We start from the raw sequence: 24,116 nt of genomic DNA on the forward strand, positions 1-24,116 counted from the left end.
CTCATGTTTATGTTGATCCTAAGAAACTCTTGCATCCAAACTAATTCAAGAAGATTAAGAGCCAATGAATTTATCATTTAAGTGGAAAAGTATCTCAGAGGTTTGCTGGGAAGCCATGTAAACTAGCTGTCCATGACATTCTTTCCCTTAAGAAAGCCCAGCATTGGTGTTCCTATCATTCTGACTGTTTTGCTTAAAATCCCTGACTGAGATTGGGGCTGTACTATGCTAGGTTCAAACATATTAAAAAGGCAGTCCCTTCTCAGAAGAGCATATAGCCTAAACAGACAGGCTACGTCTAGACTGGCATGATTTTCCGGAAATGCTTTTAACGGAAAAGTTTTCCGTTAAAAGCATTTTCGGAAAAGCACATCTAGATTGGCAGGACGCTTTTCTGCAAAAGCACTTTTTGCGGAAAAGCATCCATGGCCAATCTAGACGCGCTTTCCCGCAAAAAAGCCTCGATCGCCATTTTTGCAATTGGGGCTTTTTTGCGGAAAACAAATCTCTGCTGCCTACACTGGCCCTTTTGCGCAAAAGTTTTTCGGAAAAAGACTTTTGCCCGAACGGGAGCAGCATAGTATTTCCGCGAAAACACTAACAATCTTACATGAGATCGTCAGTGCTTTTGCGGAAATTCAAGCGGCCAGTGTAGACAGTTGGCAAGTTTTTCCGGAACAGTGGCTGCTTTTCCGGAAAAAGTGGCCAGTCTAGACACAGCCCCCAGGTAGAGAGTAGAAGTTGGAACAGAGGCAGAGAGAGGTAAAGTGAACGAGTCAGTGGAAAAGATAGTATGGGGCCTGGGACAGGCTGGAAAACAAAAAATCAGTTTGGGAAAAATGTTGAGGTTTTGATTTTGTTTTCGTTCCACATCAGAAGAAACTTTTATGAGAATGAGAGACAACGCCTAGTGTGGTGATTATGATGCTTACTTGGAATATGGGGTATCCAGGTTTAAATCCCTGCACTGTCTGCTTCAAAGCGGAGACATCCATATCCCAAGTACGTGTCCTAATCTTTTGGGCTTTTAGAGTTAATCTCTCACTCTCTTCCCGAGAGTGGTTTGGTAGTTGGTAGTTTGGTAGAGTGGTTTGGTAGTTGAAAATATTCAGTGGTTCAGTGAGATTGACTCTATAGCCTGATGGTGAGGATACTCTGCTAGTATGTGGAAGGATCCCAGTGTAAGTCTGCTAAATTCAGAGCCAAGAATTGAACCTGCCTCTCAGATGAGTGTCAAAGCCAATATTATGTTTCAGTGAATAGGCATTTTCTGACAACAAAAGTTATGTAAAATTTCCCACCTGGCTTTAATTAGAACCTTGGCTGCCTGGCTCCTATGCCTGTCCAGTAGACCAAACTGCCTCTCAACCACACATTTTTAGAATTTACCTCTGTTCTTAGACAAATGCAGAGAAATCAAGTGGCAGAGAAGGATATCTGGAGAGAGAGGGACTTAAGGACAAAGATAACAGAACTCACTCACGCCGTGTCTACGCTGGCATGATGTGTCACCAAAACCTGCCTTTTGGCAACAAAACAGTACGGGTGTTTACACTACAGTGCAATGTTTATCAGGAAAAACACTCAGTTTTTTGGCACCAAAATACTTTCATCCCTGGAAGGACTCTACTGTGTTTTGTCAAGAGAACTGGCTTCCGCCAGTATCCCACAATGCCTGTCATGATGGCTGTGCTCAGTGTTTTGTGATCTCTGCTGCCCTGCAGGCTTGTGCCCTTTCCCTTTCAAAGCTTACGTGTGTATCTGACAGCTGAGTGAGCTGCTCCGTTTGGAGAAAAACAAAAAACAAATAATGGGAATGCTTCTGTTTTGCTGCTGCAGGAGGAGGTCTGGAGTGATTGCTGTGCTGCTTTGACATTCCTTAGAACGGAGAGCTCACAGAGCTACGAGGGAATCCCAAGAAGCACAGGGATGAACTCTGCCTTCTCACAACACTGCACTGGGGGAGATTTACACACGTTGCTTTGCTCTCTATCTGTTGATAGGGGAGCTAGCAACATAGCCGTGAAATGTTGACCGTGGGAGGACTTTTGCACGTTGACAGCACTTTTGTCACCAAACCTTCCCAATGTAGACATAACTCCATTATGTATCAGGCTATCTGGAACCCTAATAAGTGATTTGCCTCTCCTACAGATACACCAAAGAATCATCATCAGAGTTTTCCAGAGGGGTGAAGTGTCTGGTTAACCCAAATTTTCTCATCCTAATGCAAACTCATGGTTTGAGCATTGTAGACTATTCTAATCGTTTCTAAAAACCCATCCTGTCAGAACATGTCTGTCTTGTACCAGGCAGGTGGAAGAAACACCACAAACAGTCAGAAATTCATGGATAAATTGACTCCCATTTCGGGCTTATATCAGACCTGTTTATCTTGAAGCCTCAGAATTTTTGGAATGGAATCAGAATTAAAAGTAAATTTCAGAGTAATTTCTGGAGAGCTTATCCAACTTCCGTCCCATGTTAGTGTTTCATCTGTGGATAAGAACTTGTTTATCAAATATGTTGTGTTTTTTTTAAACTGTGCTCCAATTTTAAAAAATCCAGCCACATCTATGAAAGATAAGATGTCATATGTCTTTAGTACAATCAATAATAGTAATAAATAAAAAGAAAATTATAACCTGCTTTTATACAGTGCTTTGCATCAGCAGATCTCAAAGCACTTTACAAAGATAAGTCAATCTATCGAGACTAAATAAAAGGTAAACTTTTTCAATAATCATAAAGGCAAATGGGGGGAATTGGCATGCCTCTCTGCAGAGAAAATGTTGCCTGTTTAATTGCTATTAAACAACAGTAATGCTTCCAAGTGTAATAGTGAGAACAAGCAGAACACTCTGATGCACTTGGTATGTGTGTAAAATGTCAGTTTGCAAGAGGATGTAAAGCTGCAGCTGTCACAGTATGCGGTCCGCCAAGCAACTGACAGGATGTAACAGCTCTGAGTTATTTAACTGTTTCCACTCAGACAAAATAGAATGGTGGTATCTTTGCAAATGTCCAGAGGACTCTTACTGATTAAATGCTTCCCTCAACCCTGTTGCTTTAACCCTAAAAATGTCAGGCCGCATCATTTCCACTACAGTCTGTGAGCTCTAGCATTAAAACTTCTTTGATGGCTTTAATTCTGCTTATGCAGGCAAATGTGGGTAGGAAGCTCTGATTAATCAAAGAATGGATAGCTTCCCTTCGCCCCAACTCTAATCTGTCACCTTCTCTTTCCTGCACCCAAGAAACAGAACATGTTGCCAGATTAACCAGCACTTCATTAAAATGCAGTGCTATAACTAATTATTTCAAATATTTGCATTGTTTCTTACTGGTGAGTAACGTTTATTCTAAAAATATTTTCCATGGCTAAAGTATATTTCCCCACTGTGCATCTTCAGCTCTCACTATCATGTTTTTTTCTTTTATATGTGTGCAGCGTCTTGATTGAAATTAGACTATGAGCTTCCAGATGTATTGTTATGTTGCACTGTCTGGTAGAATGGAAGTAATGTGATGTAGTATCAGCAGTAGGTGTGGTAAATGTTCATAATGTAGTATCTTCTCCAGTCGACTAAACAATGTTATTTCTTGCTGCTAAGCCTGGGTGACAAGTTTCCTTAATTCCGTGTTCTTTCTGGGAATTTCTCAGGATGTCTGGCCTTAATTTGGCTTTAAATCTGATTCATGTCAGATTCCAGTCAGTTTGGTGGGCTTGGTCTCCACACTTTGGCTATACTTGTCGGTTTGTAGTCGTGAGAGAGACGTGGGACTAGAATAGCAGGAGCGTTGAAGGTGATGAGTACTAAATTCAGTCCTGCGAAAGGCCTGTTCCACATAGAAGTGATCTGCTGAGTGGGAAAAGTATTGGTGTTTTGTCCCTTTTTTGCTTCTTTCTTATATATATCTCGCTAAAAAGATTGGGAACAATGATTTTTTAAAAAGCTCTTTAAATCTTTATTTCTTGTCTTGAAAATATAACAAAAATGCCAAGTCTGACTTTCCCCTGGTTTTGCTGGATTTTAGTTGGGAAATCTAGAAATGTGGATTCAGACCTTTTTCAGCCCTTGATTGGAGAGATGGGAATATTAAAGTTCTAACAAAGACAGCGTTTCTTCTATTTATAAAGGGCTTGAGTTAAATAGAACAAGCAGACAAAATACAGAGTTTTAAACAGGCTTAATAATGATTACTTTCCTTCTCATTCATGTTTTGCTTTGGTATCTGTGATCTTGTCATAAACCTATTAGTTGTCCACGCATCCAAAGAGTCTTCAAGGAAAATAGAGAAGGGCAGACACACACCTGAATTTCCAATCTGGAAATGAGCAGGAAAAAAGTTCTTCTAGTCCTTTATTTTTCATAAAGAACCAAAAAGGCCATTGGATGCTGTGCATACCACTTCTCCAGACTAAGGATGCGTCTACACTGCACTGGTTTTCCAGAATAACAGCTGTTATTACGGAAAACAATACTAGTGTCCACATTTTAAAAATTGAAATAACGGTGGGCTTTTTCTGGCATTGCTAAACCTCATTCCAAAAGGAGTGACGCCTCTTCTGAAAAAGCTCTTACGGAAGAGGGTGTGTGTGGACACTCCACTGCTGCTATGTTGAAGTAGCTTGTCACCAGGGCCATTCTAAAGTTATTCCTTCCCAGTGCTTCCTGGGGCTCTAAATCGAGATAGCGCATCCACATTAGGGGACCCTGCCTCGGACTAATTTTGAGGCTTCCCTGTAGCATGGATGCTCTATTTCAAAATAAGCTTTTCCAGAAGATATCTTCCGGAAAAGCTTATTTCGAAAGAAGCTTCCAGTATAGACATACCCTCTGTCTGAATGGGCCAGTATGTTTGTGAGATCTTTGGAAGCAGGCCAGAGGATCCATGACTACACATATCCAGTGGCCCAAACCCTGCATAGAGGAGGGCAATGACTGCTCTTCCATTGAGTGAAATAGTGGTAATGGAATGAAGGGTCAGCTCTTAGCTCTGTGACCTGCCTAAAGAGAGGCTGGGTGGTAAATTTCATACTGGTGGACTTGTCATTACGAAGGCTGATTACTTAGGCTTTGTCAAGGGAGGAGGTTGAATTTCACTTTGGGTGACTTTCAATAGGAAGCTGTGTGGACAACATTGAACAGTGTGTGCTATGAAGTGTGTCTGGCTATCATCAGAGATACAATTTCTTGAGCAATAAATGAGCTAATTTTTTTTCTCAAAAATTGTTGACTGACAGATAGTAGAACCAGTACCAAAGTAAAACTACGTGAGAGTCCATTAGTGCCTAATTAAACAGGTGTCACAAAAATGTAGCTACTGAAATACTCCAGATGCATTCTATGGTCTAGACAAATTGGTTTAAAAAAATACACTGATAAAAATTGTTTGATAATATTTCTCATGCCCTTTGGCTAAGAATGTGACAGTTTCCCACAGTACTGACTGTGAGACTTGCCACGGAAATGTTAGTTTAAAATATTTACTAAGACACTTCATAGTGAGAAGCGAACTGTAGTGGTGCATTAGCCACATGGAGCCATATTTACAGCTCTGCTCCACTGTGCAAACTGTATCCCTACATAAACATGCCTGTGCTTTGCAGGTACAAAAGCCAGGTGTGAGTGCTTGAAGAATCCTAGTATGTGTTCATGTATCGAGTTAAAATCTGCATCGACAAAACCTGCCAGGAGAGGAGATTTGCCTTTGACATGCACATAGGTGCTTGGACTGTTTGGCAGCACCGACAGTTTTGGAGTGGAGACATTTGGGTGCATTTATGAGCATGCAATCTGGGCCATTCACAGCGGAGCTGGGGAGTGAAGATATACCTGATACAGCAGAATTTGGCTCATCTTCATTTAGCTAATCTGCAAAGCCAATAATTCTTACAAAACAACTGGCAGTCTCTGATCCCTGATCTCATAGCCATGTGCTGTAGTGATTGGAAGAAGCCTTGTTACTTTCTCAAAATATACGCAGTGTTTATTTTTGTTCCATGAACTAGTGTATAAAACTAAACTACACCTATCCAGCATAATGTACAGAGGCTTCCCTGTGATTTTACTGTGTTTACTCACTGATGCCTAACTCCTGAAAACTCAGCTGCATGGGTAGATATCACTCATGCCAATTGGAAGTCACTGGGTTCTGTATGGATGCAGGGGTTTCTCCAAGCTGATGAATTTGCAGCATCTGTCCTAATTTACAAAGCTGGTAATCCATAGTAAACTTCCCAGTCAGTGCAAATTAGTAATGTTCTGTTGTGCTGTGTACTGAAATTCAGAAAGATCCCAAGATGAGCACAGGATAGTTCAACTTTTATTGCTGTACCATATACAAGCACACAACCTCTCTTTTGTTAATAGTAAATATCTTTTTAAAATAGATCAATAATCTTATAGATCAATAATCTTATATGATTAACACAAATGACTTGATGGGAACAGTGCAAAAATGGAACAGACAGATCATTAACAACTCCATAGAAGGGATTCTTTCACCTCATAATGCACCAAGGACATAAAACATTACCAGCAGACTTTCACCAGGTTATTTTCAGTGAGCCAGACACATTTTCATTCCTCTCTCTTTGTCTGAGGTGCTAGTTCTGCTCTCCCCACTTCCCCTTCCCATGAGGCTATAGAGTAGCATAATTCCAATGTGACTGGGGGTAGGCTGTCTGAATCTGAGACAGGGGTATGTGTTCTGTCTGCGGTTATAAGGCTTCTAGGTACTAGATAATATATATAATAAATAAAAATAATTGACAACCCATTTCCCCACACAGAGCAGGGAACAGTTACAAATTGTCTGCATTTTTACTCCCCATCCTGATTTCTAAACCCTATAATTCTTCTCAGCACACAGCTCATCCCGATTTGCCTTAAGTGCTTTATTAAAGCTTATTTAATAGGATGATCCATCTTTTATTCCTTAATCTTGGTCTGTTTTGTCTGCATGTTGCAGGAAAATATACATTAGGCAGTCACCAAAGTTCTCTCACTCGTAACTAAACTACATTTACTTAACGCAAGAAAAATTAATCATTTTGACTGAATTTTTTTTCAGTTGGACAAAAAGACATTTTGTTTCTTTATGTTGCTTGATGGTTAAAACTGCAGCTGTGGAAGAAAATGAGTATTATTAATACAGTATGTTGCACGATTCGCCCTAGATATTATCTTTATCTTATTTAACATCAAGTTTTAGACATTTCTAGTTTTCCTATGAGACTATTGTTGTGGAAAAGAAATGTTGAAATCAAACAACAAAACTATAAATAAAAATGAAATCTTATTATGTGCTATAAATCAAGGAAAAACACTGCTCAATGTGTCCTAGATTTTTGACACTCAAGGTGTGATCAGAGATTACATATCAGCCACAGGAGAGTGGGAAGTGAGTTAATTACAATTTTGCTCCCTTTCACAGAATGAAATGTCTCCCAGTTTGATACAGGGTATTATTTGTGCACCTTTTTTTTTTTCATTAGATCTCTGTCATGTAATTTCTACTGCTTCTATTTAACTAACCCTGAGCTTCAAAAGCATCCTGATTACAATAGTTTAATTTCGTGCTCTTCTGTGTCTGAAATTAATATAGCTACATTTAATATAAAAATACAAGCTATATTTAAATATAAGATTAAAGACAGTTTTTGGTGTGTGGCAAAATTGTGCTAACTTTTGTTGTGTATTTAGATGTTTTTTGTTTTGGAAAGAACCATAAAAGTGACCCTTCCACTCCACTACCACTTAGTCTTATTATCAAGATATGTATTCGAGTGTGTCTTAGTCAGCTTTGGCTCCTGTCGGAACACAAGGTCCAGCTGTGATAGAATTACACATCATGGCTGCTTCTAGCCCTTCTATATTAGTGCTTCTGTGGCTCTTGGTTCTAAAGCTACTAATGTTTATATTTGCCAATGAGGAGTTTGAGTTCCATTTGGGAAAAATAACCATTTATTTAAGGTGAAAAAAGGCTGCTTTCCTCTCCCCTACCTATCACTACTGAACAGAGCTAGCTGGGATGGGACAGAAAGTGTGTACCTATAGATCACTGGCCTGGTGACCTAGGAAGAGGTACTTTGGCTGATTCCACAGAGGCATTGGATGATTTCCAACAGAGCTGTTAGGGACATGGAGATGACTCGAGGGCCAGATATGTACCTATTGTTTTTTCATGGGTACTAGAAATGTAGCTGTCGTGTGCACATCAGAAGGCATCATGAGACTAACAAAGAAACCGAAACCACCTTACAACAATTTCTATCCATCCTTTTTCCCTAATTCTTCCCTTTCAATTTTCTTATCTACTTCTGCCTTCTGAACTGATAAATCCCCTCTGCCTGTTTTTTTTTTCAGTTGAGCACTAACCTGTTCTTTTATCTCTCTAAGTATATGTTGAGAAATACAACATCACGTGTTACAGGTGATGTTACATGTCTGACAAGTGAGACAGGTCAAAATCCTGCAGTGGTTTCTTTGTTTTGCCACTGCATGAGCCTTCTGAGAAAACTGGCTGTGGCAGGAGACAGCGCATTGCTGAAATGGTTCGGCTACTGCAGCAGCCAAATGTGATTTGTGTTGTCGTGGTGCTCTTCCTGGTTGCCATAACTACTCTCAGATTTTGACATGTTTGTCACATTTCTTGATGAAACAGGAAGGCTCGCGTTGGTAATCTTAGCCCTCGGGTGCTGAATCTGAAATCTGAATCCTTCCTACACCATCAGACATTGCTTTGGGCACAAACAAGGCTTCGACATCCCTGTCTGTCCTGAGCCACGCTTTGCATGTCCTTTGTTGTTAAGTCCCAAAAGTTCTCCTGCTCATGGTACTGTGTGATAGAGGGCTTTTTTTCTCCCTTTGCATGATCCTCCAGCTGCCCAATGGCATGCCTGCCACAGCAAATGCACTGGTTTCATTCTTTATGTAACTCCTGGATGCTACCATCTTCTTTTCTGGATAACTCTGGAGATAAGGAGCTGTTGAGCTCTCTGACAAATCTCAGATTATATAAGAAATTCATTCCAAAGTACCTCGTATTTTCCCGAGGTACTCGCTTTCAAAGGCACTTGGACATTTGTCTGTAACTTTCATAGATTTTCCTCAGGCCCTGAGCTATTTTAAAAACTGTAAAGAGGAAAAAGTCAGTTTTGGCCGCTTGTGTTGTGAGTGGAGTGTGGGAGGACAAAGAGGATGAGGTTGGTGGTAGGGATGTTAAATTTAGATTAATTAACTAATCGAATGGTTGATGGGATTTCCATTGACTATTCAATTAGTCATTAAGAGCACCTCCCCCACAGGCTCCATGCTCCCTGCAGCACCTGAGCCTTTGAAATGTACAAGACCACACTGGGGCTCTTGTATATTTCAAAAGCAGAATTGCAGAAGAACCAGTGCGAGCGAAGATTGCTTCAGTCCCCGCTTGCACCATTTCCTGCTAGGCCTCTACCTCCCCTGCCCTCTGCAGAGATGGTGCTGAGGGGGAACCGACATTTAAGCTGGCTCCCCCCAGCACAAGCTCCTGCTCTCCCCTTCCTGCTTTTCTCTGATAGAGGCAGCAAGTGGGGCCGGGAGTGACTAGTCGCATCACTAGTCGACTAATCACTTACATCCCTAGTTCGTGGAGTCTCTGATTTGCGTGACTGGGAGGCTCTATAAACATGACATTTTTGCCATCGTGGTAGACTCAAAGAAGTTCTGATAAGCTTCAAAGGAAATGTGTCAGTGACTAAATTAGAATTTATCTTTTCTCTTGAAGACTATCTTCTTCCTTTCCTGTACCTTCCTGTTGTATTATATAAAGTGATGCTGCCTTGCAAATATGCCTTACCTCTGTAACTAGGTATATCATTGTGAGACTCTGACAGCTTTGGTGAAAAAACAAAGCAAGGTTAAAACAAGGTCTGTTCATATAAATATTTTAGGACAGATTTTCAAATCATAGATTCCCTTTCAAGGGGCACAACTTTGTTCCTTCAGTTAGTTGCATATATAGTTTAGATCATGTAAGTGATTAATTGCCCAAATACTCCTTTCAGTCATATAGACCTCTAAGGGTATGTCTACACAGCAGCATTATATTGGAATAACTAACATTATTCTGAAATAACAACTAGCGCGTCTACTGTGTAGAAAGCGCCAAAAGCCGAATTAAACTATTTTGACTTCAGCTATGCAATTGACATAGCTGAAGTTGCGTAGCTTAATTCGACTTTTGCCCTGCTGTGTAGATGTGCCATAAGTGACCTAAATCATATGCACAAAAAGGAAGCCCAGGTAAGACTAAAAATCAGACCTTCTAGTTATAATACTAGAGCAGGATGTAAATTAGGTCTGTTCAAATTATTGTTATTACAATATATACAAATTTTGAATTGAACTAGTGTAGCGAAGTAGAACTTTACTGTTTGACCCTGATAATCGGGGAAACCATTGTGCTTTAACCCTATTTTGAAAATTGGCAAGAAAATGAACACACACACACACACACACACACACACACACACACACACACACACACACACGTGTCACAGTATATACTTGTGCATTCATTTTGGCAAGCATATTTTGTAGTTATGAAGTGTAATATTTGTAGTGGCAAGTGTATTAGCATTTTATGATAAATCAACAAGACTGGTGACACTGAAGAGTAGATGTGCAATAGATTATTTTGTACAACTAGTGAAGTTTAGGTAATTGGACACCTTCCTTTATCAGTTTTTACTGATACTACCGCTTGTTCCTTTTGAGAGAATTATTGGGTTTATAGATTAGCAGAGGGTGCATTGGCAAGAGGCTATTGTACAGTATCTCTGATTGAAGCTAGACTCTTACAGTGAAAGGTAACATTTTGGTCTCGCCCACATATTTCCTGATTCAGAATAACGAATAGGCAATGTTTACTTGCCTGTGGTGACAAAAAGAATAAAACAAATTGTACTTGTATTTTCTTTCTGCTGCTGGATGCAAATAACATGGGTTCATTACCACCATAATGTCATTTGACTCCCCATGAAATGCTTTGAAAGTGGAGGGCCAAATTTTGCTCTCAGCTCCACTGGTGTAAAGTAGAAGTTAACTTACTTGTTTTCAACAGAGTTGCTCATTACACCAGCATTGTCAAAAGCAGAATCTGGATCACACAGTGTAATGCATTTTTGTGTCACATGAAATATGTTTTGTTTACAAAGATGTAATTCTTTTTTTCTATGAAGATTGCAGGAGGCCACTTGTCCAAGGGAGTTCTAATAAAACAAAATGAATTAGTCCTTTTGCTCTGATTCATCAGCTGTCACATGTATGATTAGTAGCCCAAAAAGAAATTACATATTTGCATTGCTTAAACAAATGTATGTAATTGTTCAGCAAGAACTGTAGAATGGTCCTACATGCATTGTGTTTTCAAATATTTTTTTCCTGCTTTGCTTAACTTGCAAAAAGTATCCAACTTTGTAAAGAAACAACAGAAAACACCCCTTTAAAAAAGCCATTTGTCACACATTGAGTGATAATCCTAACAGTTGATTTTTTTATTCCCCAGGGAGTTGAAGTGCAGACAGATTATATTCCACTGTTGAACTCTCTTGCAGTGTATGGTTGGCAGTTGACTTGCGTGCTCCCTACTCCAATTGTAAAGACAAACAGGTACTGTGGGTACTGCATTTTGGTTAAGAAAGTCTTTGTATAAGCATGATAGTTTGAGCTAACAGTTCATCTTCCTAGCATATAGACTTCTGCATATGTGTATTGCAGCTGCCACTAGGCCAATCTGATCGCTTCTGTCTCCCCCTCAGCTCTGCCACAAATCTTGCTGAGGAGGAAGAGGGTTTGGGGTTTGAATGCTGCTAGACTTGTGTGTGGTGTATTGGGTCAGAGGCGTACATTCTTAGCTCCATTTTTAAAAAATGGTGTTGCTTAATGGTAGAAGGCTTTCATATTGACTTTCATCAGTGGCCATCAGAACAGTGTGTGATGTTACGCATCATTTGCTGCAGTAGCTAGCAAAAGGGGGTAAAATAATACTATTGTATCTTTCAGTTGGAATTTCCTTTGCTGGTGTTTGGTCATTTTTTGATCTACTTTTGCCTCATAACTATATTAATAGCAGTGTGCATAATTTTAAAGCATGTTTAATGGAAGCTGGCTAAAAATAGTCATGTGACAGCATCTGATCATTACTACTTGCATGTTCCAGAACAGCTTTTCAAATAGGTGACTTCATCAGTCACGAATAAAAAAACTCAATATGCCAAGTTGTTGTTCATTAATGGACCAACATTGTGCTCAGTGGTGTATGAGACACAGATGAAGACAATTCCTGCTCTTGAATGCTCACAGTCTATAAAGATCAAAGATGCAAGGAAAACTAGTGGAAGGACTTATTCTAATCTAATGCTTTTCATACACTTTTCAATAAACCAGTGGATGAAAAATCACAAATAAAGATTTTTAAACCCTTTTTGCAATATTGTGCTTTGTCCTGTCTTCCTTCTACTCCTTTCTGTGAACCATTTTATAATTACCTCCATAAAAATGCTTCAGATTGGTCATTAGTGCTGATTAACGCACAGTCTGAGTGATGGAGGCATTTAGCTTTGCCTTGTGCTTCACTACACACTCGAGCTGTGGATTAATCAGTGCTAGAACTATAGGAGGACTCGTCATCTCTTATTGTTTGGCTAGGAAAAGCACACTGCAATCTGTAATTGACATGGTAGTGCACATAGAGATTATAGTGTATGTCACATAGACTTTTTTTTTTTTTTACAAAAACTTTTTCTGTGCTGATATTTGAATTCTAAAACATTTAGCAGAAAAAAATGCAGTGATTGAACTGGGATTTGAAGTGCATCACATTAACATGAGGCTGATGGTACCCAACAACATCATTCTGCCCATACACACTTGAGACAATCGATTTTTAGGCCATTTTTGCCCAGTTTAAGTAAATGAATGAGATGTGTCTTGAATTTTGAATCCTATTTTGTATGAGCTTGATTCAATTTCAGGATTATGTTTTACAGGGAGGGGAATTTAGCCACTAAGCAGATTGTCTTTCTTCAGAGACCCTCTCTACCCCAGAAAGCAAAGAAGAAAGAATCTAAGGTAAATGACCTTAAATTCCTGTGTATGTTTATCTTGGCAAGACTCTAATATTCTGATTGAATCTCCACAAAAGTTTCAACATTTCTAATGACTTAGAAGGTTCGCTGAATATTATCAAAACACATTAAAACTATGATGTGGACTATTAAACCAAAGAAATAGCAAAACACTCGAAATGAAAGTTGCTTTCCTTTACTCTTCCTTGCATTGGAGGGAACTAGAGATTATTTGGTATAGTCAAAACAAAAACACAGCCAGGAATTGGACTGGGACTTTGGAATAGGATGTAGGAGACACAGACTCAATTCCTGGCTCTGCCACAGACTCCATGTGTGATCTTGAGCAAGTCACTTAATCTCTCTCAATGTTTGTTCATGATTTCTAAGATGGGGACAGCAATATTTTCTTTCTTTAGCCCTTTGTATTCCTTCTCTGTTTAGATTATAAACTCTTTGGTGTAGAGGAGAGTCTCTTGCTATCTTTTTGGATGTTCTACTACAGTTGAGTCTTAATCTCAATTGGAGCTTCTAGGTTCTTCTGTAATATGAATAAATACTAATATATGAAAGAGGAAGAATTTCACTAACTTATAAAAAGGAACCAAATCAAGCTAGAGTTAAAGGACCATACAGCTGACAACTGAAGTGGTGTGGAGAGGGTGAATAAAGAAAAGTTATTCATTACTTCCCATAATATAAGGACTAGAGGACACCAAATGAAATTAATGGGTGGCAGGTTTAAAACTAATAAGCGAAAGTTCGTCTTCACACAGCACATTGTCAACCTGTGGAACTCCTTGCCAGAGGAGGCTGTGAAGGCTAGAACTATAACAGAGTTTAAAGAGAAGCTAGATAAATTCATGGAGGTTAGGTCCATAAAAGGCTATTACCCAGGGGGTAGGAATGGTGTCCCTGGCCTCTGTTTGTCAGACGCTGGAGATGGATGGCACGAGACAAATGGCTTGGTCATTGTCTTTGGTCCACCCCCTCCGGGGCACTTGGTGCTGGCCACTGTCAGCAGACAGGTTACTGGGATAGATGGACCTTTGGTCTGACCCAGTACGGCCGTTCTTATATTCTTATGTAATTATCAGTGTATCTTCATTTTATTCCCATTTCCCTGAAGTATTTTATTTCCCTTTATTAAATGAGCAGCGTGCAAAAACCCTGGCCCAAACATGCCATATTTTAAAAAATAGGAGGAAACACAGAGATTTGTACAAGGTAAAAAATGGAAAATTGCTGACCTACAGGTTTCGTTCACATTTGTTTCACCTTTTCCATCCTGCATGCAAGGGCACCATACAAGTGAAGCATGAAAATGAAACACAACCCATCTAGTGAAAGCAAGCCATCAGAGGACAAAGGGGCTACTAGGGATAGATGACTACATAGGATGACACCTTGGGACCATTCAGAAGCTCAACTTAGTGCAAAATGTTGAACCCACTTCTTAAGTTGATTTGGTCAGTAGAGCTGGCCAAACCCCAAGATTTCCATTTCACAGGAAGTTTTGTAGTTTTAAAATTGTGTTCCATTCCAAATGGGAATGAATTCAGATTGGTTTTTATTTCCCATAAACCAGAAATCCTTCCCCAGAAAATGACGCATGGAGTTTCCCAAGTGAAATCTGCTCCCCAGTTCCAGATAGCTGAGGAGAATGAATGCTGGCATGGTGTCCTTTATTTTGGAATTCACTTCTAGTACTTGATCAGCCAGAGACTACATTTATTACTCTTCTAGGCATATCGCAAAGCCTTTCTTTTTCAGACTATTTAGGAGGAGCAGGGCTGAGGGTCAAGGTGTTTATCATCATGAGCAGTGCTTTTGTTTGCTTTGTGTGTTTTTAATTAAGAGGATGGGCAAATATAATAAATGTTAGTGTAAATTCAAATAGATACATCCATAACTAATGAGTTGACGGTAGTGACAGCTGCAAACCAAGAAGTCTGACTGAAAAGATTATTTTTATTTATAGCATTGAAAAGGTTCATTCAAATTTTATAAATCTCAATTGATAAGAGATTATTTACACGCAGGAAGTTTGAAATAATGTAGTACAAAAATACAAGTAATAAAAGATGAAGGTATCAAGTCAAAGGTTCAAGAAAAATATGGGAGAGATAGTCATCCAAATTCATACTAGTTCTATAAAAAGCTGTCATTGTTATTCTGCTGTTGGTAATTGCCTGACATAAACCACCTTACATTTGATTTAGCAGCTAAGCGTTCTGCACAGAATAAAGCAAAGGCTCTAAAATCTGATAGCTTCATTTAATTTTTTGTTATAATATGTCTAAAACTTTTTGTAGGTAAAAATATGAAGGGGTAAAATATGTGTTGCTGATAAGATTAAAATGAAACTGTGGTGGTGGAAACCAAATCCTTCATATGAACTAGTCAGGTGTTGTGCAGTTCATCCAGATGAATAGAAAGAAAATGTACAAGTAATTATAAAAACTGTTGTAAGACACAGATAAGTCTCTCTCTCATTGCCCCCATCACAGGCTGCAGATTTAATCTCATTACTCATAATATTTATCTTTTATGGTTCATTTCAGCAGAAAATAGGTTGGATGGACATTGAACCCTGTAAAGAATGGCCTTAGTTCAGAATAAACATTTTAACATTTTGGGCCTGATATGTAGCCTTTAGTCAGGGAAAGCTCTAAATGATTTAAATGGGAATTGTGGGAGCTCAGCACCTCTGATAATCAGGACACTTTGTTTCAAATGTTTAAATTTGGGCATTCGAGTTAAAAAATTGTGGTGTTCTCTTTAATATATTTATGTATGCAAGATAAGTTTGATGAAAGACTTTATCTAGTTTTAATAAAAGAATATAGGGTAAATCCAGCTACTGATAGGAGATTTTGTGCTTTATCAGAACTTGGGCTGCTGGAGCATTACTTCAGTATCATGAAGCCAGGATCTCTGGAAGGCCCCTGTATGCTTTCAAGCAATTGCATGTGCAGTTAATTGTGGGCATAACATATGGGATATACACAGCTGCCTTATTTGTGAACAAAATATGATCACAAACAGCAGACTTTCTGCTCACAGTAATTTGTGGGCTTAAAACTGTAAGTGTAGAATGGAAAGCTGGTTTTCAACATTTGATTTGGAAAAGTTTTCTTCTAAGATATGGTTTTGGGTGGTCCTCTTGTAACAGGAGTAGATTGCTAAGAAAGGCAAAAAAATTGTCAGTGTGAGCTGTCCTCTTGGTAGTCTCTGGCATAGAATTTTAGTACTGGGGAAATTATTTCTGTACTGCAGCAAAACAGTTGTATGAAAGTGCTAAGGTCCATAGTCTCCCCTATTTTATGCAGTATGGGTGCCAGAAGAACTGCAAATGTGTGGGGCAAAGTACCCCTCACCAGCCCAACCTTCCCAGAGCCCTTGAGGGAGCCCACCCCCAACAGCCTGACACTACGGAAGCTCTCCACGCCACACTGGCCTCACCTTCCTAGACTCCCTCCCTTCTCCCTGGACTTCTTATTTTGCCCTTCTTGCTGCTGAGCCTTCAGGTGATGGTCCATCCACTTCCTGGTTCTGCCAGTACCCAATAGCGACTGCTGCATTTTTTACAGCCGGCAGGTGAGGGCATGCAGCATGATGCAGAACAGGAGCTAGGTGTGGGCAAATTGGTGAGACAATTTGTTTAAATGGTTAAGTAACTAACCTCTTGAAAGTTTAGGCTGACTTTTCTTGGGAAGGTTGATTTCTCCTTCAGGGATGAGGCAGATAAATCCTTTGCCCTCAGACTAATTTTCAGACATTATAAACACGTTACACCAATTAGGGGTAAGGAAGGGATTCTCTCCTCCCTATTTTTTTTCATAGTTCTGAAGCATCAGGGATAGTCACAGCTGAAGATGCAACACTGGATGGAGTTGGCCAGTGAGTGCTCGTAGGTACTTTGTTTGTTGGTTCTTGCTCACATGCTCTGGAGCTAGCTGAGCACCATGTAAGTGGGGGCAGGAAGTAATTTTGATCTGATTAATACATTCTAAGGCTAGAAGGGATCATTATGATTATCTAGTTTGTTCTTGCACCATCCACAGAACTTCCCCAAACTAATTGTTAGAACAACCAGTCTTGATTTAAAACATTGACAGTGATGGTGAATCCACCACAACCCCTTGGTACATTGTTCCAATGGTTAATTACACTCACCATTAAAAATATACACTTTATTTCCAGTCTGAATGTGTCTAGCTCCATCTTTCATCCACTGGATTGCATTATGCCTGTCTCTGCTCAACAACTGAGCCTACTATTAAATACTTGTTCCCTATTTACGTACTTATAGGCTATAATCAAGTCACCTCTTCTTTTTAGACCGAGCTCCTTGAGGCTATCACTATAAGGCATTTTTTCTAATAATTTAATCATTTTTGCTGGGTTGTTTTGTAACCCACTCCAATTTATTAACATCCTTCTTGAATCGTGGGCATTTATAGTAGACACACTACTTCTGCAGTGGGTGCATGAGTATCAAATACAGAGGTAAAATAACGTCTCTACTCCTACTTATGATTCCCCAGTTTAGGTATTCCAGGATCACATTAGCTCTTTTGGCTGAGTGTCACTCTGGGGACTCATGTTCAGCTGCTAATCCAATAGTTTTTGGGGGGTCCTCTTCCTTTGCAGCATGTGGTCCCAAGTTGCCTGCCAGGTTCATCTGGGTACTTCTCAATTAATTTCCTGCCATTCCAAGGCCTTGGTACACGTTGGACCCTCCTGTTCTTTGCCTGTGGTACACAGTAGCCACCTGAGGGCTATAACCTTGATCTAATTTCAGTTGCGGGGTTCAGTGGTGCCAGTAGTAAGTAAGTGGTGATGGTGACCTGTGATATTTTGGAGGTCAGACTAGATAATTTGATGGTCCCTTCTGATCTTAATTGTATGACTATTGCATCAACATTTCAGGAAACCTGAATTACTTCTATTATAAGTCAAAATATAGCCTTCAGCAATAGGCAACATAGATCATCCAAATGCGGAGGGGCAGTGTCATAAGGAGCCCTGTTGTAGGAGTGTGGTCTTGTGCTTTCTTCCGTGGAAACTTTTGTACATCAGCTCAGGATGCTTTGCTACTTGCACTGCTTATCATTTAGTCTTTTAAATGCTCAATGTTTAAAACATTATACTGTAAAATCACTTCTGGATTCTACACTGCATATATGGCTGAGCAGAAACAGATCAGATTGTACATTTGGAATTTTTAATTTACAGATTGACTTGGAAAAGTTTCTGAAGGTTTCAGAATGTTGGTTTAATCTTGCAAATGCTGGTCCTGTGGGAACTGTGGGCTTCTGAAAACAAAAACTCTTTAGAGCTATTTTGTGGCATACTCCAAACAGTACCTAAGACTGGATTATGATACTTTTCTGTATGAGAGAGAATATTTGAGTAATATTCTTATAAAACTGTTTGCACAGTTTTTCCACGTTTTGGTTTTATATGAATGTGTACGTAATGCTTGTTTTATACATATCTGAAGACAAAGGATAAATAGTCATAAATGAAACAGTGGAATTCCACCTTAAAAGCTGAATTTCTAAATGTTCGGAGTTGATGTCTTCACACACTTGGTGAATGTGTGTGTTTTGTGTTATCAGTCAGGCTTTGTTACTACTGCCACTAACTTTTTGAAAAACTGGAATAATATTTCAGGCTTTCTTCCTCTGTTTGTCAACATTAGCACAGCTTTCCTTTTTTTTTTTTTTCTTTCAGCAGAGTTTGGAATGTTTGCCAGGATGTTGTGGGTTATTACCTCAGCACTGAAATATCCTTCATCAAGAGACTTAGTAGGCATACAAAGCAGTAGAGAATGATAACTAACAAAAATTTTGTAAGCTTCAGGAGGTAGCCGAGTTAGTCTGTACAGGATAACTTAAAAAATAACAAATGGTCTGGTAGCACTTTATAGACTTTCAAAACATGAAGATGGTATCATGAGCTTTCATGGGTACAGCCCACTTCTTCAGATGACCAGAGTTTTGAGTTTAGGATGTGAAGACCCAATAAACATGTAACAATTTTAAGTAGTCTGGTTTACACATACACATATATATTTTGAGGTTGGATCCTTTGAGCAAATCAACCTTAGAACTGAAGTTAAATATTATTTCAGAAAGCAAACTTCTACTTGAGTTTTTATTTATGTTTAAAGTGACCTTTATCTTCCCAATCTTTTATTTATAGTTTCACTGGAGGTTCTCCAAAGAAGAGATGCACAACAAACAAACAAAGAAATCTATCAAGGCTAAACTAAGTTCGAGGGAGAAACAAGCAGCAGGAGAAAAACAGGAGTGTGAAGTTATAGAGAACACAAGAAATTTAGAAGTACAATTGTCAACAATTGAAAATGTTGGGAATTGCAAACCAGTCTTGAATGAACATCTAGATGGTGTCACAGACGAGACATCTGAGATACATGGGGACAAAGAAACATCTATTCATGACAATGAGGAATCAGAAGAAAAAGGGCAACCAAGTCATGACACTGATCAAAATGAAGTGGAAGTGTGTTTGAATCACAATGCTACATTGAACAACTGTGAGGATCAGATAACACATGAAGGAAGCTGTGTTCTAATAACTGACAGTTGTGGTGGGGACTATGGGGCAGGATCCATGGATGTTTCCTGTGATTAGTCACCTTCATCTCAAGATTACTGAAAGAGATGCAGATTTTTTTGTCAAACTAAAGAATAAGTTTTGCTAAATTGTATTAAGCAACAAAGTTAGCGAGGACAATTTTTAATTTGGCTTTATACATGCCCTATACGATTTTATTATCTCCAATGAACATACACACGCATTTTCAAATTCCAACTAACTGTTAGGTCCACTTTTCCTCCCACATAAGTTAATGGCAAGATTTTCTTTGGCTTTACTGAAAATGGAACTGGCTGTACTATTCCTTAGTTTCTAAAGGTACAGATGAAATGTGTTGTGATAACCAAGCAAGGAGTGAAAATAGAGTCATGCTTATTCTGTCACTCAAGAAAAACCACTTGTATTTAAACAACTCAGTGCTGGCTTAACAAAAACAGGTTTGTATCCAATATTTCATATTAGTTTAGGAGAAGCACTGTTGGTCACATGTATTATATAATAATTTTATCAAAGTATCATTGCTGAAACAGTTATTGTGCCATGTTATTTTGTCATTGTTTTGTGTTGTTGAGAAAGTGGTGTTCGGGCTGGAATTGGGAAGTTTGATAAAGTGGCTGTAGCTGTATTTATCTTCCGTAATATAACTAGTCTTGACTTTAGTTATTGCTTTACAGATCTGCAAGAGTTAAGTAAACCATGAATATTGTAGGCACGTGAGGGGAACCTGATAGGGAAACAAACCTCTTGATGAATTTGTGTTGTGTGTTAAGCAGATGGTTCTAACAGAATGACCGTGATTTCCATTCTCTTATTTTGGTGTACTGGATTTTTAGGTTGCTAATCAGCCCTTTGGCAATACTTGGTGGGGTATCAAGAAAATGAAAACTGCATGTAAAGTGTAACTCATTAATTGTACATATACATATAACACTGGATACACTTGCCATCTGCTAGCACTGCTATTATGTGAGTTTTTATCATTTATCAACTGGAGTAGTATGTTTCACAGGGAAAAAAATTAACCAAATAGCTAGCAGGCAAATATCAGTGAAAGCTGCTGAATGACACTGAAGAATATAACCTAATGACTAAAACCTTTCTTCTACAACAGGTAACCATGTTTTTCAGCTGACATACAAACTTTATGATGTAAAATGGTCAGCATTTTCATGTTTGGAGGTATATTAAAATCTTTAAAGTAAAATATATGTGTAACAGGTTTTTTGGATCATATTTGAATCTACTCTTAAAAATTGCAGTCTGCTTAAACTATAACTTGTAGTAGTTTCTCTTTTCTTAATAAGCAATCCCCCTAAAGTTCTGGTTCACAGTTAAGCATTCCTGTATGGTGTTTTTAAAAATACCTTCTACTTTTCGTTTTCTGTAAACAAACTAATTCAATAAACAACAAAGTTTTTTGACATCTTAAATGACTGCTTCTTGGAGCAAGAATACCTGGAACCCACAAGAGTGGAGGCAATTCTTAATTTAGTCCTAAGTGACGCACAGAATCTGGTCCAAGAGGATAAAGCTGACCGTAGCTAAACTGCTTGGTGATAGTGGCCATAACATAATAAAATGTAGTATCCCTGGGAGGCACCAAATCAGCCCACCATAGTAATATTTAGTTTCATAAAGGGGAACTACACAGAAACAAGGAAGTTCGTTGAACAGACATTAAAAAGGTACTGTGCCAAAAGTGAAACCACTACAAGCTGCACAGAAACTTTTTAAAGACACCATAATAGAATCTATATCACCATAACAGAATATGTGTATACCCCAAATTAAAAACAGTAAAATAGCAAGAAAGTGCCACCATGCCTAAACATCATAGTAAAATATGTCCCTTAAAAAGTGAAAGTTAAATCCTAGTTAGGAAAATAGAAAGGAGCATTAAACTCTGGAAAGTGAAGTATAAGTATAGAACGAGGAAGGCCAAGGAAGAACTTGAAAAACAGTGAGCCAAAGACTCAAAAGTAATAGCAAAATATTTTAAAGTACATCACAAGCAGGGAGATTGTTAAACAAACAGTGGGACCACTGGACAATCGAGATGCTAAAGAAGCCTTCAAGGAAAATAAGGCCATAGTGGAGAAACTAAATTAATTCTCTACATTGGTCTTCACAACTGAGGATGTGAGGCAGATTCCTAAACCTGAGCCATTCTTTTATAAGTGACGAATCTGAGGAATTGTCCCAGCCTGAGGTACCATTAGAGGAGGTTTTGGAACAAACTGATAGACTAATCAGTTATAAATCACCAGGAGCAGAAAGTATTACAAAGGAACTCCAATATGAAATTGCAGGATTACTTAATGTAGTCCGTAACCTATCTTTTAAATCCACTTTTGTACCAAATGACTTGAGGCTAGATAATGTGATGTTAATTTTTAAAAAGGGCTTCAGAGGTGATGCCAGCAATTATAGGTTAGTAAGCCTGACTTCAGTACAGCACCAGGTAAACTGGTTCGGACTATAGTAAAGAACAAAATTGTCAGATACACAGATGAACATACTTAGTTAGAGAAAAGTCTACAAGGTTTCTGTAAATGGAAATTATGCCTCACTAATCTACTAGAATTCTTTGAGGAGGTCAACAGCCCCAGGGCTCTGCGAGACATCTCCAGGGGCTCTGTGAGGTTGACAAACTGGAAACATCGATAGGTACAACACATACAATCAGTGGACCGCTGGGGCTCCACATATATTTTTACGCATGTAAAGGGCTCCGGAGCCCAAAAAGTTTGAGGACCGCTTGACTAGGGGTATGGAATGACTCCTCTGTGAAGAGATGAATAAGACTGGGACTTTTCATCTGGTCAAAGAGATGTCTATGGGTTTCTGGATATAACAGAGGACTATTGGCATGAAGAAAAAAGTCTGAAGGGGAGCTGTGTTAATCTATAACTTTAAAAAAGAAACTTGTAATCCTGTAGAATAGTGATAGAGATGTAGCCGTGTTAGTCTGGGGTAGCTGAAGCAAAATGCAGGACAATGTAGCACTTTAAAGACTAACAAGATGGTTTATTAGATGATGAGCTTTATCCTTTGGTATATATGGTTGTGACTACTTTCTTCCACTATTTGATCTGAGGAAGTGGGTCTGGCCCACGAAAGCTCATCATCTAATAAACCATCTTGTTAGTCTTTAAAGTGCTACATTGTCCTGCATTTTGTAATCCTGTGGCACCTTAGGGTATGTCTACACTACAAAGTTAATACGAACTAACAGACGTTAGTTCGAATTAACTTTGATAGGCGCTACACATGTGAACCACTAGTTCGAACTTAATTCGAACTAGCGGAGCGCTTAATTCGAACTAGGTAAACCTCATTCCACGAGGACTAACGCCTAGTTCGAATTAACTAGTTCGAATTAAGGGCTGTGTAGCCACTTAATTCGAACTAGTGGGAGGCTGGCCCTCCCCAGCGTTCCCTGGTGGCCACTCTGGCCAACACCAGGGAAACTCTTCTGCCCCCCTTCCAGCCCCGGAGCCCTTAAAGGGGCACGGGCTGGCTACAGTGCCCGCGCCAGGTGCAAGCCTGCCAGCACCCAGCCAGCAGACCCTGCGCTTGGCACGGCTCGAGCCAGCCACCCACTGCCACCCAGCCCTCCCCCTCTTCCCGGGACCAGGCTGGCGGCTCCCGGGAGCCTGCCCAGGTCCGCAAGAGGCGGGCGCCCACCTGGTCTAGTGCAGACATCGTGGACCTCATCCACGACCTCCGCACTAGACACTGGAAAGTGGCCGTCTAGGGCAGGATAGCTGCCAGCCTGGCCACTCAGGAGCAGGTGTGCATGAAAATCAAGGTGGTCCACTGAGACCCCCGACCCTGAGCTTCGAATGGCCGTACTGGGTCAGACCAAAGGTCCATCTAGCCCAGTAGCCTGTCTGCTGACAGCGGCCAACACTAGGGACCCTGGAGGGGATGGACCGAAGACAATGACCTAGCTATTTGTCTCGTGCCATCCATCTCCAGCCTTCCACAAACAGAGGCCAGGGACACCATTTCTACCCCCTGGCTAATACCACTCCATGGATCCAACCTCCATGACTTTATCTCACTTCTCTTTAAACTCTGTTCTAGTTCTAGCCTTCACAGCCTCCTGCAACAAGGAGTTCCACAGCTTGACTATTTGCTTTGTGAAGAAGAACTTTCTGTTGTTAGTTTGAAGCCTGCTACCCATTCATTTCATTTGGTGTCCTTTAGTCCTTATATTATGGGAACTAATGAAGAACTTTTCTTTATGCACCCTCTCCACACCACTCATGCTTTTATAGACCTCTATCATATCCCCGCTCAGTCTCCTCTTTTCTAAGCTGAAAAGTCCCAGTCTCTTTAGCCTCTCTTCATATGGGACCTGTTC

The 24,116-nt window shown here is 39.6% G+C and overlaps 1 protein-coding gene across 3 annotated transcripts in view; it reads left to right on the forward strand.

The window, feature by feature from the left end:
- The window catches only part of RFTN1 (raftlin, lipid raft linker 1), a 121,257-nt gene extending 98,527 nt beyond the window's left edge, over nucleotides 1-22,730 (forward strand). For 2 of the 3 annotated variants that reach the window (XM_006133255.5, XM_075922109.2), the window contains exons 8-10: nucleotides 11,557-11,660; nucleotides 13,040-13,121; nucleotides 19,331-22,729. In XM_006133255.5, the coding sequence (XP_006133317.2) occupies nucleotides 11,557-11,660; nucleotides 13,040-13,121; nucleotides 19,331-19,783 (639 nt within the window). In that variant the 3' untranslated portion in view covers nucleotides 19,784-22,729. Of the gene's footprint in view, nucleotides 1-11,556; nucleotides 11,661-13,039; nucleotides 13,122-19,330 lie in introns of all 3 variants that reach the window. The other variant, XM_014578660.4, reaches the window with a different exon arrangement.
- The last annotated feature ends 1,386 nt before the right edge of the window (nucleotides 22,731-24,116 follow it).

The sequence above is a fragment of the Pelodiscus sinensis genome, chromosome 2, assembly GCF_052426305.1.
Source record: "Pelodiscus sinensis isolate ZL-2025 chromosome 2, ASM5242630v1, whole genome shotgun sequence".
Taxonomy (NCBI): Eukaryota; Metazoa; Chordata; order Testudines; family Trionychidae; genus Pelodiscus; species Pelodiscus sinensis.